Below are 14,381 nucleotides of genomic sequence, written 5' to 3' on the forward strand. Positions count from 1 at the left end.
TTGTATCCAGGTGATGTTTATTGCAACTATGGAGACCATTCACCGTTATCATGAAATAGCCTTGTTATCAATACGCAATATCTCTGCTAACGCAATTAACTTGAATTTTGTTTCAATACCGTCTCCATAAAAAGACGAATTCGTAAAAGTTTCTCTTCAGTGATCTGGCATTTATGTGAGGCAGTGCATTCTCTGAACTTGAAACTTTATCATCTAATTCTGAGACAGAATATTGTTTAATTTTTGAAGAATATCGGTGTCTTGAAGCTGCACTACACATAAATGATATTTAACAATTCTGACCAAATCAGCTGCCTTTCAAATGACAATAGTTATGGTATCTTCGTTTTCCTTTACACATATATTACCATTGTCTGTTCAAATGAACTTGTACCTTAAAGCTTTTCTTCTTTCAGTTCATTTGTCAGGAGGTTCGCACTTTATTCAGCTTATAATAAATTTTCATCCTCTTTGCTATGTTCATTTCTCTGTACCTAGAAGCGCTGAACAAGGAAAAACAATACTTTCGGTTAATTTTTGTAGTTTTTTTGCCAAAGGAAACTGTCAGTGTACACATGTGAACACTAGACCAGGTGTAGTGTTGTCGCCGGATGAGTGATTACTTTGGTATCCCTTTCTACATATTTTCTTTATCTATTGCAATCACCTTTCACACTTTCCGGTTGAATGTTATGTATCACGTTTCAATGCTGACCGTATGGTTCTTGTAAGCAAGACGAGGTCTAAGACTGGCCATTTTGAATTGCAGTTTGTTGTATTTGTTGATACCATCTGTACAGCGCTTCAGTGCACGATACTGTAATTCAGTTGGCATAATCATAATGAAGAAAAGACGTTTGTGAATTATGTCTGACAAAAGGCCTCGCAAATCTGTACCGCTTTGATGAGCGGGACATTCATTGATTGTGAAACTACAATCAAATGACGTTCGCAGTTTTAGGCAACGGCGAGGAAATGCTATATAGGCTTAGTAAAGACTTCCCTTATCACCAATCAAATAAAATGCTTTCGGTTAGTCTTTAAAAGAAATACGATGACATTTATACCTTTATCAGAATAAAACGAAATTTGATATGTTGAAATAAAGAGTTATCTTTTGCGATTGATAAAGCTAGAATTAAAGTATAAGTATTACAGAAATTGTTTGTGTAAAGAACCATTGTATTTAGAATTATGAAGGGAGAAAAATTAAGGTTGATTTCTAGTAACGAAAAAGAAATAAACGGTGTGAACGATGTATTCGTATGATTGTCATTTTATTAGCCATTCTTCAATCAAGATATAATGTCGACATGCACTTTTCTACGATATTTTACAATCAGCTATAGATGACACTGTTCCTAAAGTCCGCATAAAAAGAAGGAAGTTCCCTCAGTGGTTTGATGCTGACCTGATCTCCCTTGTTAGGGAGAAGGAAATCGCCAGACGCCAGTATAAACGTTCTAAGTCCCTTACCGACTACTCTGTTTTCTCGCGTTTGCGTGCCCAACTTAACCTAGCCAAGGACGTACGTTATCGGGAATATCTCTCAGATGTCCAGTCCTCCATCCACGATAACAGCAAACGCTTCTGGGGTTATGTGAAATCAAAACGCAAATTAACTCTGAATTCTTTGAACTTTGAATTTAACGGTAAGCATTCTAACTCCAGTTCCGAGGCTGCTCAAATGTTTGCAGATTTTTTTGCCTCTGTGTTCACTGAAAACAATGATCCTAATCTGCCCGAGCTTAATTATCCATGTTTTGGACAATTATCACATGTTAATATATGTCCGGACAGTATTAAGAAAGTCATCGCTTCTCTAGACTTGAACAAAGCGAGTGGCCCGGACGGTATCTCCGCCTGCATCATTAAACACTGTACCGATGTTCTTGTTGTTCCCCTCCAAATTTTATTCCAAAAATCCATTTGTCTTGGTCAGTTTCCTTCTCAGTTTAAACAGGCAAATGTTGTCCCCGTGTTTAAATCTGGTCGTCAATCAGCAGTTGAAAATTACCGCCCAATCTCCTTGTTGCCTCTTTTTGCTAAGATCTTCGAGGCAGTTATTGTTCCTCATATCTATCAACATATTAAACCAAATATTTCCATCGACCAGCACGGATTTGTTAAAAACAGATCCACTACAACTAACTTAGTGGATTATACAGATTTCATCTCTGTTTCACTGAACAATAAACAACAGGTAGATTCAATTTACACGGACTTTAGCAAGGCTTTTGACAGTGTCTGTCACACACTTCTCCTGTACAAAGCCGCCAAATTCGGTATATGTGGTAATCTGCACAGTTGGCTGGCTTCTTATCTTCATCTTAGACGACAGAGGGTAGTGTTTGGTAGTTGCTCGTCAAAATGGTACATTGCTTCGTCAGGTGTGCCCCAGGGTTCACTCTTGGGGCCACTACTTTTTGTTATGTTTATTAACGATATTTCACTGTTAGATATTTCTGCAAAGCTCAGCTTGTATGCCGACGATGCCAAGATCTATCGCACCATCACATCCCTCGCTGACTGTGTCATGTTACAGCAAGATCTTGACAAATTTGCACAATGGTGTAACAACTGGAAACTGTCACCTAATATCAGTAAATGTAAATTTATCAGTTTTACACTTAAGAAAAGAATCATTTCCTCTCTTGATTACTCCATCAATGGTACCCCTCTTCAACGGGTCTCTGTTGTCAAGGATTTGGGCATTTACCTTACTTCCAACCTAAATTATTCTTTTCACATCAATAACATTGTTTCTAGAGCCTTCAAATCTCTTGGTTTTATTAAGCGTCTCTGCCAGCCATTCAATGACATTTCAGCAATTATTTCTCTGTATTTTGTTTATGTAAGATCTATTCTAGAGTATGGCTCTGTTGTGTGGTCACCCCACCAGCAGGGCCGGTCAGAAAAAATCGAGAGAGTACAAATTAAATTTGTGAAATACATTTGTCGCAAACTCAATGTTCACTGCAGTAAATCCAGCTACCCATTTTATTGCAGAATTCTGAACATTCCTAAGTTACACAATAGAAGACTAACCCTTGACATGTGCTTTTTGTACAAAATAATTCATTCACATTATGATGCTCCAGATATTCTAAATCAAATCTGCTTTTATGCCCCCAGTAGAAATTTACGCAGGAAACCCCTTTTAAACCAGACTTGTGTTCTGTTAATTGCAGAAAATTCTCGACAGTGCCCAGATGCATGTCTGTTTTTAATGATATCTCTTTTAAATGTAATATAGATATTTTTTCTACGCTGTGTAGTTTTAAAACTATTTTATCCAGTCATTTTACAGTTCTCCTTTTTGATTCGTGTATGTTTTTTCAATTTAATGTATCGTGCTACTTTTATGGTTGTCTTGTACATTTTCTTGTGATTGTGTGACTTTTTGTTTCGCAGATCTGTTAGTGGGTTTGCCCGTTGATCTGTGTATCAAATAAAATAAAATAAAATAAAAAATAAATACATTTTTGCTATTTCAAATAAAATCTATCCCAGGCTACAAAGTACTATTATACTGACATATCAACGTCTAAAATATTATTTTAAAGGACTGAAATCGACGTAAGAAATACATGCAATGTAATGCTCGGAGTCACTATTTTATTTACATTAAAATGGACAGAGTGAGCGATTTTCTTCAAGTAACTCGCTAAAGAAAAGGAAACTGTCGGGTACGCAAATATTTCACTCCTGAAGTGGATATTGTTCAGAGTTTCTGAAAGGTGTAGCTTATTGATTGGCTGAACATCATTGTCATGAACGAGCAGTTACGAGGCAGTCAATCAGCAACAACACATTGCAGTGTTCAATCACGGCCAGACCATTTAGGGCAAACCAGTAGTGGACGGCACTAGATGTAGAGCTGCTTGGCGAACGGTAAGATTCTATGAGATAATCTTAATGCTGCAGATCCTCACTTCATTTGACATCCGGGTACGTTGTAAGGCAATCACAATAACCTGCCGGGTTGTATACAGTTCCAGGACCGCACTGCATTTCGAATTTGATTCCCCAGGAACACTGTATGAACTTGGAACAATCAAGTGGGTGTGGGAACATCCCATGATTTTCTGTTACGCAGTCAGTCTCTTCCATTGAAGGTGTGGGAGCTAGAAAATGAAACGACAAGTAAGTTGTGTTAACGAAACAGTCAGTGCGAACTTCACACAAAATGTAAGGAATAATATCGAATGACTGACGTGATGGCCGTTTAACTGGATACTTCAATGAAATACGTTCAGAGAATCAATGGATTAGTGAAAGCATTAATAGCTCTGTAAGTGTCCATCCATTTCTACGTTTACTTGACAAGTTTCAAAGTATTTCATTCCGAACTCGACCTTTACAAATTTATCAATAGAGCCTGACATTATTTTTGACAGCAAAGTACACTTTGGAGACAGTCAGTGTATGATTTACAATACCCGTCAAAATTACTGTATTCCTCACCTTGTTTCTCAGTTATCGTGTCATCGCTTGGCCTCACAGTGACTCTGACCAAACTTCGGTTCTTGAATCTTCAGTTGAAATCATGTCAGTTCGATCTCGTATCTCGGTCATGACGTCATCGCCTGACTTGACTGTTGGTGGAAGGACAGTGCCTGTGACAGCTACCGAACCTTCTGTCTTGGCATTGCTTGTCGTCATGCTATTAGATGGGACATCCGTAGCTTTTCCCGAATCGTCATCTTCAAGTTCAGACTTTATGACATTCAGCAGAGGATATCTTCCCTGGTTACAAAACGCGCCATCGAAATCATCGAGATCTAGTGCCCAGACCATCGTGCCAGCTAACCGTTGTTGCTTCAACCATTGCACCTGTTTGTGTGAACAAGTAGTATGTTAGACGCCAAACATGGATGATCACACATAGCGGTAGTATCCCGGACCTTTATATTAAATGACTGTACATGTACATATATAAAATGACTGTACATACAAAGTGACTGGCAAATCCTAGTTGCCTTCTAATATTTGAGTCCACACGAAATTGTTCAAGTATGAGTTCACCATTGCAAAATTAGCAGAGCATGTATGTAGCGCTACACTAGCTTTATCAGATTCTAGTGTTGTTATCTGTTTGTCCGCCCGTCTGATATCGGAAATAAACATTTGGCGATACTGAATGATGAATTTTAATGATTCAGCATTTATTCATGGGATATGTGATGAGTAATTGATCCATTGTTGAAACTACGTGTTCGGCGATGGGTGATTTTAGCAAATAACTTGAGGACAAGAGACATGAAGAAGTTAAGGTTAAAACTGACAAAAATTCACGTACCTTGAGACGAAAACTCTCTTTGTCGTCATATCCGATCCAGAGGTTGTCTTGGTAACAGTATGGCACAGATCTCTCTTCATCCCATACACGCGTTGCACCTCTCTGTAGCTTTTGACAGATCTAGGTGTGTTATCGGGGAAAGGTACATATTCAGTAAACTTACGTTACAAGATTTGTGTTTTGGGTTGAGGACGGAAACGGAATCAATTGATATTGACATCTGCTATTTGATGATGACGATAAATATTTCATCGTGAAATCATTCATTTGAAGAATAGACACGGATTCACTTCATAAAGTCATCTGAGATAAATAATTGTCGCAAATCTTAAAAGTTGTCATTGAGAAGACCAAAGGCACTATCTGACATTGGGGAATGTCTTATAGAATAACGAGCTTGTTGAATGTCATAATCAGAAAAAAAAACATGAAACCTACTTCGTAATACGACAAGAAGCCGGCAGATTTTGTGTATTGTCCAGCGGTTCCTGCGTTACTAGCTGGCGCACCCATTCCATTGGTCGATGATGAAGTCAGTGTGAAAGTACGTCCATATGTTGGCATGCCAACCAAAAGCTTGCTGCGGGGACAGCCTCCGTCAAGCCAGTAATTCACGGCCCATTGCTGTGAAGATATAATTCAAATACAACGGCGATAAGTCAGTGCAATAGAATAACATTCTTCTATCATTCTCTCACTGTGCTAAATTTTAACTAGACTTTTATGCCCCTCTGCTTGGTACTCTGGAGCAAAATTGTCTTAAATAACTGAATTTGTATTTTGAATGTTCCCAATGCTTTCACTGTGACATTTTGCGTGTAACAATTCTAGTGTGTGTTCTTTGGTACAATTTATAGATTACAGGAGGAAATACGGGACGACATAAACTGGTAACTTGGCTTAGTTTTCAACTTTCCGTTCTGTCATACTAAGGCCACTTCAATATTTAAGTCATATGTATTTTACCATCGCTGTTCTAAGTAAAAGTTCAGTATATGATAATACTGGATAAAGTTTGATACGTACCACATTAAATGTTGCCTGGAGATTACTTTCACTACTTGCTGCTTTAAGTGGACTGTTGTGACCTGTGACGGTGTTCCAGGCTCCGTGGAAATCATATGACATTAAACCAACCCAGTCAAGCTCCCTGAAAAGTAGAAGAAATAATGAAAATCTTTAGAATGAAAAATCTCGTAAAATTGTAACATTAAACTCAGCGATACCACTTTACCTTTCTTCAGGATAACTCAGGTATCGTGATTAAGACTAGCCTGTTTGTAGTAAAGAATCTGCAAAACATGTGACAACGTATCTGCATATCACGAAACACAGGGGACATTTCTGTTGCCTGTGATAACTTCGAAGAAAATCGGTAAAATGTCAGACTCTAGATTTTTTTTGCAAAATGTTTATTCCGAGATCGCTGTTTATAACGGTTTGATTAAAATGAAATTATCACTCATTGATGTTAATACCGATCAGTCTGATACAAAAAGTGACTTGTGACGTTAAAACGTTCCTTACTTCGAGATTTCACGTATGTTATAACCAGCATCGATGGTCGTCTTGCCAGCACCAACTGCTGCTGTCAGAAGTAATTTTTCTTTCCCTGCTGGAACGTCTTCGTTCTCAATAGCTTCGCGAAACTCCTAAAGTGAAGAAATGAGTAAACACTAAATTTCTGAATTGGAAATAAAATGATATTTCACCGTCAACTCGAGGCAGACATGCGCATAAAGACTCTCTCATTACAATTTTATCCTCAGGTTGTTGCATTTTCCTCCCAAAAACTTCAGATATGCACTTCGCGGGTTTACGACAAGAAGTCCAATATCTATCCTAGGTTAAAAACTTTGACTTCCTTGTCTTCTGATTTTTATTTTTGTCTGCCAAGTGGTTGTGTATATGGATTGAATAGTAATGTGACTATGAACACGATTTTAGACTTCGGATCAGTTTCAGTTTCTAACATATGTTGGAGACTTTTCCTTAACTACATCACTACTGCGACAGTCAATGCGTTGTTGGATGAACAATCTCATTTGAATCACCAGGGAAAGACATGACTCTGTTCTTTCGCCTTCCAGCATTTACATCAATTATTAAAAATAGAAATAAAAACTTACCTTCAGGAACAAGCCAAATTTCTCCTTGTCACTAGCTGGGCTACCAGGTGACCCTGGATATTCCCAGTCACAATCAAATCCATCAAAATTCTTCAGTCGTAGGAAAGCTATTGTCGTCGAAATAAAGTGAGCTCTGTTTTCAAAGGTTGACACCATGGCAGTGAATTTGGCAGAACCAAAGTTCCAACCACCAAGAGCCAGCAGAGTGCGAAGGCCTGGCGATGTTTCCTTGTGTTTGTTTACCAATTCCCACATACCCTGGACGGATAAAATCGTACATTAACACTAAATGTAATAATAGGTAGACATGTAATGGTTGATTTAGTTCTGAAGATAATTCCTGCAGTGACAATGAAAAACACTATGACTATAATAAGAGTAGTATCAAAAATCCAAAAACCAGTTGATCTATTCATTGACATGATCTTTTTCATCATTATCATCATATATAATTGTCTGTGATGATAAGAACAAGTCGGTCAAAAAATTGATTTGACAATTCCTATGTCAATGTTTTGTGTGAATGGCTGAATTTCCATTATCGAAGTATTTCGCGTGTTGAATTAGCTCATGGAATGTGCAGCGTGGAAGTCATATTAATTAACTTTTTTGCTTGGCGCTGGACTCTAAACAATATGCACTCATAATATCTATGATATTTGAAATTGATGATATGATATATCATATAGATATATGAAATATGGTGATATATCTACTTCACGTACCGTTCTCCATTCCGTCGAATCATCATTCCACTCATAGGCAATAATCTCATGATTATCGTTCAAGTCTGCGAATGCATACACAATGTGAGTGCAAAGTGACGGTTCGATCTTGTCTGGTGTGTATATGGCAGACCCTCGGTTATACTGAGACCAGTGGTGTAATAACACACGCGTTTGAAATTGCCATTGATATCTGGAAAAAACACAAAAAACGAGATGATTCAAGTCATTGACGTAACAACCGCTAGGCAAGTCAATGTAGGACTGATGAATTTCTGACAGACAAAATTTAGATTTTTGTTTATTCCTTTCATATACGACGTACGGAATACTTTCGTGTTTCTGGTTTTAGCAAATTATACATATTCTTAATTTACTGTATCGACGTGACGCTGCAATTAACAAGCTGCGATGGTTTGCGTGAGTGAATCACGTGACACAGTCACTGGATACTTTGCAGAGTAACAATCTAGTCAGATATTTCTTAGTATACTTTCCGTCTATGACGTTCACGCCCAGAATTGCAGAAATACTACGGTTGTATTATCAGCAGAAATGGTATTGTACACACACCAATGTTAAAATATGAATGAAAAGGAGCCGCAAAACATGCATTCGTTCTTCTCAGCAGATAGGCTGTCGATTGTACGCTGTGCGTAACATAACGATCGTAGGGAAACTTAATATCTCTTACCTTGTTGTTTACATTCTGTTACCAAGGCGACAAGGACGATTACAACTTTGGTCCAGGCGTTCATCTACAAGAAAAGTATATTTTAAATGTAAAGTACAAGAGAAGTAAAATTTAAATGTAATCCTTCAATAATGACGCAATTGCAAAAAGTCAAATATGAAGGATATGCTACAAATTATCATATTAAGTGCCTTGTCATCATTTTGTTTTGTTTTGTTTTTAGTTTTACCATGGATAAATTATTTCATACTGTCATTCAGCGTCATTTTTGAAATTGAATTTGTTTTCAATCTTTTGAACTAATTGTCCGGTTGTATTTATTTAGAGTATCACAAGAAGATGTTTATCGAACACACCGCTACTGTCACCTAGATGGCTTATATATGAGTCGATCAAAGTATTATACTTTAATTGGCATTTATCTTTCTAAATTCTGTTACATCTCTGGCAAATCCTAACATGCTCAAACTGTCACATAACTTAAAATAATGCTACGTTTGCTCCTACTCTTGATGGTCATGATGTTGACCATGTAGTTCTATCCTTCTCTTAATTAATGTATGCATGTTGTTACGATGTCTTCTATTGTAAGTTGATGCAGTGAATGTATCTTTTCTTTTGCGTGACCAGGTGCACATTGTTTTGTATAATTTATGCGTGACCAGGTGCGTTCATGAATAATGTATTTTGTGGTTCTATAAATGCATACGTGTCGCCACGTCGCTTGTCTTCTGTGAGCAGCGTGATGTCCAGAAGTTCCATGGTTTGATTGCTTCCCAGTTGCTATCTTTGCCAGCGAAATTCGGACTGTTTGGTGACGAAGTAAATACGTCAAGTTGTTTGCTGGTCGGACTGCTCTTCTCGTACAAACGCTCAAGATTCTGGTGAGTGTGTGTGTCAGAGACTTTGGAAACGTCCTAGTCGTAAAAGTTGTACGCTGCACGCTGTGATATCCACGTCGGTCGACTCAAGAACTGTATTGCCGCTGTCAGAGACGTCGCAGTCCTTCCTCAAGTGTCGCACAAGAAATACTTACTTTGTACGGACATTCGTGACTGTGTCGAATCTGTTCGACTTGTGAAATCACGGACTCTGTTGCTAGATAGCAGAATTTCGACGGCGTTCAAGACCGGAGCAAATATCCGACGGGTCTGTACTCTATTTGTATAGAAACAATAATTATCGTTTTTTTGTTCACTTTTACTTACCTGGTCACGCTCAGTTTAAAGCCATTGTGATAACTTGCATTTTATTTTTCATGCATTAGTTAATTTTAATTAAATACAAGTTTTTTTATATAACATTTAATGTTTGGAGTGATCTTTGTTTGACCGACATCCCGTCCATAAACTTTAGTTCTCTTGGGTCGTAACAAAGTTACACACCTTTCGAGGCCCTATAAGAATCCCATGATACTTTTAGAGACAGTCGCTTTTATCAATTATTTAAAAGTTGCAAATTTCACATGATTTATCAAATTTGAATGTAGCATAGAGAATTTCGCAATTAAATAAATAAGTCCATAGTAAATTATTTTTCAGCGGATATCATAAAGCTACATCGTCATCATCGAATGATGTCACTCGCTTTGTTGACTGGCAAGGGAACTAATAGCTTGTTGACACCACGAGACGACGTAATGGATTTATAAATGTACTTCGTGTTGCTAAGTTTGTACAGAATTTGATAGCAAAAGAGGTACCGCCACATGACTGTCTTAATCTGGACGACTTCAGCTTTCCGTCTATTTGGAACAACATGTCTAAAACACGAAACCCAATGATCACATATAAAAAGATAAAACCTGAGATATGCTTTCCTTTCACTTGACTTTAAAATAACAAATAACAACAAAACCAAGTTCTGTCCCGGCACATTTCCTCGTATTGTGTGGACCTGTCTTACGCTGAAGTGGCATGCTTCCTGTTACATTGAAGATACATATTTGCTAGGAGTACGACCTGTAAGTGAATTTTAAACCAGATTTCTGAAAACAATGGAGGAACTTTGTTCCGGGACTTGTCCATAGCAGTACATCCCCAGTCTTTCCTCTCAAATTGTAGAATCACCCATTCAAGTGTCAAATTTGTTTGTACTCCCAATAATGTGAGCTAGGAAAATACAAATTCACTTGTTCTATGACATAGAGAAGAAATGAAATAGAGATTGCAGCATTAAGAAAAGCTTACCTTCATACAATTTCCTCGTTTTCGATCAGGCAGTGTTAGACTGGGAGAAGTGCGGTATATCTTCTTCATTGAAGTTATGTCTCTTTGAACGAAAAGTTGTCAACTTTTATTGCATCCGAGTTACAGAAACAACCAATCAACAGGTTGCAATGTACTGACGTCATTTTTGCGTCATCTGGGAGTTGTCGTAATCCTAACAGCGATGGATTATGTGAACTATACTATATTGATTAGATCGAAGCATTAGCGATGACGTAATTGAAGCTGACAAAGGATTTCTAATTAAAAGGTTCATGGATTTACATACTCAAAGACAACAGAGACTACATTTCTAAGGAAGTGTGCATCAGGATACTCCCATGTTTACGACGCTCACTCACCAGATACTTTTGTCCGGTCATGACCTTTGTCTGTAAAACATTTGTAATGATAGTGATGTCATACTAAATTTTCTATGAAATGAAGCCTTTGTGTAAACTTAGACCCTAACTATAGTGGTAGGCAATTGTTAGATCACTTTTTAGACTCAGACAATGTAAATCTTTCGGGCATAGGCAGTATAGGTGGAAGATTACTGTTTATGGTTAGGGCATGGAGGTAATATCAGTTTGTAATATACGTCTATTATACCTACTTGTTTGGGGTAATCGGCAACGAGGAGAACAATCAAGTCATGATGATGTAAACATTGATGGGCACCCAACGATGAAACTTGCATAAAAATGTGCTCGCAAGCAGTTTTCCTTACGTTTTGCCATGGACCACGGTCCTCAACAAACCGTGCATGGACGAAGCACATATACTCCCTGTGTGCTAACTCTATGCCGTCCATCATGCTTCGACGACCGGACTGTTTCTCCTAACGTTGAGAGATGAATAGATTTGCTCCAAGTTTGTGGGTTTAGAAATATCAAAACAGGGTAGCTAAAAGGAATAAACTTCAGTAGAATATCGTGTTCATGGTCAGGTGGTCACCAAGTTGAAGCAGTATACCATGGCAGACGTTGCGTAGATGGTCGGTTAAAGCACAGAAAGCGATAATTATCGTTTTTTATCCTATATATCGTTCGAAAACGTTTTTCACTTCAGGTCCGACTTTCTAAACTTCAGATAATTTATAAATTTAGAACGCTATATTTAGAAAACGATAACTTTCTGGATTTCTTGCCGTGTTTATCGTTTTAGCTAGTTTAGCTCCCACAGGAAATACACGTATTTTAGAAATGGGTTTGGGGAAAAGACACAATTCCGCACCTAACTCGATCTTTTTACCTCCATGGATCAGCTCAGTCATATGAAGACATTTTCTTTTTCTTGCACGTCGACACTGTGTGAGAAGAGCCTTCGGCTCAACAGGCTATCGAGTTTAATAAAGTCTAATAATAATAATAACTGATTGAACTCTGTTCCGCTCTTTCGGAAAGACCTCGCAATTGGCAAAATTTTGCCTTTACCTGCTGCAGTTTGCCACGGCAGCTGTAATTTTTGATCGGGTTTTCGCTGTTTTGTTGTGTACGTCGATTGCGACTTCTATTCTACTCTCTAATGCACATTCAAGGGGCATGTCATTTATCAGCTTTATCTGATCTGGCAAAATGGCCAACCAGTAAACATGATAAGAAATTCAAAGGAAACGACGAGCTAACACCACGTAAACACTCAATGTCGGCAACAACTAATGCGAGAACCAGGAATTAAAAACTGCCCCTTTAACACACCTATGCTAGATTAGCTTGCCAGCTTAAAGGTGTACAATGCACTGTTAGTGTTTGTATTTGAATTTTAACCCGGTCTAGAATTGCCCTGTAAACGTTAACGTCATCAATGACATTTTTCCTCGAGGTCTATGCTGTGACATATGACCAATATTTCAACTTCACTACTGTTATGTAATGAACGCTTGTTACCTTTCATCCACCTGCCAGAAGTAGTAAACTATGAGTCGTGTTATCGTTGGCCCGCTACAGTCGTTACATTTCGCCTACAAGCAGAAGTTATGAGCAAAACCATAAAATGATAATGAGGTAGAAGTGTGAGAGGGTCTAATCACGCATGATATCCACATGTACGGAGGATGATTTCAGGATTGTACATATGCACTGTATATACATTGAGGAATACAGGCGAAGAAGGACGCAAGTGATAATGTGTTACATTTATGAATAAGAAATAAATGGAGACTTGGAGCAAATAGCTGTTTCTGTATCCCTGTTTGATGTTATTATAATAAATAAATAAATAAATAAATAAATAAATAAATATCATCTGTATTCGCTTGAGTTTGAAGTTAATGATAGAAAAGGTCAGTAATTCTTAGCATTAACTATCTGCAAATCTATATATGAATCAGCAACTTTACATGAAGTCGTGGAGTTGTACTCAACATTGTTCTAAATACTGGAAACATTGACAGCCGTTTTTGTTGCTGACACCGTGATTAAGAACAACGAGTTTGAATAACAAAAGAGAGAATAGAATGGTCGGGGAGTGACGCCATGGCAACAAATCATGCAAATGAATGGAAGGGATTGATAGGAACAGAGACTTACACGACTCTAAATGAAATGAAGATGTCTAGGATACTGCGTAGAACTAGATCATACTTCTATTGATAATTTACAACTGTTCTACCTATAAGTGAAATGAATGCTATAGAGAGATCCTCCTGATAAGACTTGTACTTAAAGTATCTTAGAAAAATCAGAGAAGGATTCGACCTAGAATTAAGTTCTTCCAACCAAAAAGGATCTTTGAGATATTTGAATTAAGATATTGTTTATGAAGTCAAGCTTGCCTGAGATGATAAACAATCAGACAACCTGTTAACTTCAACAGTATCATATAAAATAATGATTGTTCCTCACAAAAATGACAGCCTACTTCGGATGCAAACTATTGATACCCACAAATTCGATCCCTCCATTTATATCTACTGTGTGAAACGTACAGTGCTGACAATCGATTTGGCAAAATCGTTTTTGCTAGCTATGACATCATCAGCCGCCAAAGTAAAGTTCCTGTTCCGATCGTAAGTTTGCTGTAGCCTATTTGCCGAAAGGATGTTTCAAGTTTCTACTAATCATGATGAAAGAGGGTCTGTATCTTTGTCAGATCCTAAGAAGGAGTGAGAAAAGACTGAAATATTCGAAAAGGGGATTATATCTTTCGATTAATACAAAGAAGGATATTTTTTGTGGTTTCACTGACGACCCTCCGTCTCACACCTCGACATACCGTCATTGATGTCAGTGGAATTTGAAGATCTGTGAGTTTTTCAAATGGTTGTTTTTAGATTTTGAATGTCTAGAGCTTTTAGACTGTGTATTTACAATGAAGGTTTCA

At 37.7% G+C, this 14,381-nt stretch overlaps 1 protein-coding gene across 1 annotated transcript; it reads right to left on the reverse strand.

The window, feature by feature from the left end:
- Nucleotides 1-1,260: 1,260 nt before the first annotated feature.
- Nucleotides 1,261-11,871, reverse strand: LOC139150792 (chitinase-3-like protein 1). Its single transcript, XM_070723184.1, is given in 11 exon segments — nt 1,261-4,127; nt 4,468-4,836; nt 5,303-5,422; nt 5,741-5,926; nt 6,329-6,452; nt 6,830-6,954; nt 7,432-7,689; nt 8,157-8,311; nt 8,314-8,349; nt 8,851-8,914; nt 11,788-11,871. Coding segments are annotated over 10 exon segments (1,488 nt in total). The 3' UTR covers nt 1,261-4,127; nt 4,468-4,500.
- Nucleotides 11,872-14,381: the final 2,510 nt, after the last annotated feature.

This window comes from Ptychodera flava, chromosome 15 (genome assembly GCF_041260155.1).
Source record: "Ptychodera flava strain L36383 chromosome 15, AS_Pfla_20210202, whole genome shotgun sequence".
Lineage (NCBI taxonomy): Eukaryota > Metazoa > Hemichordata > Enteropneusta > Ptychoderidae > Ptychodera > Ptychodera flava.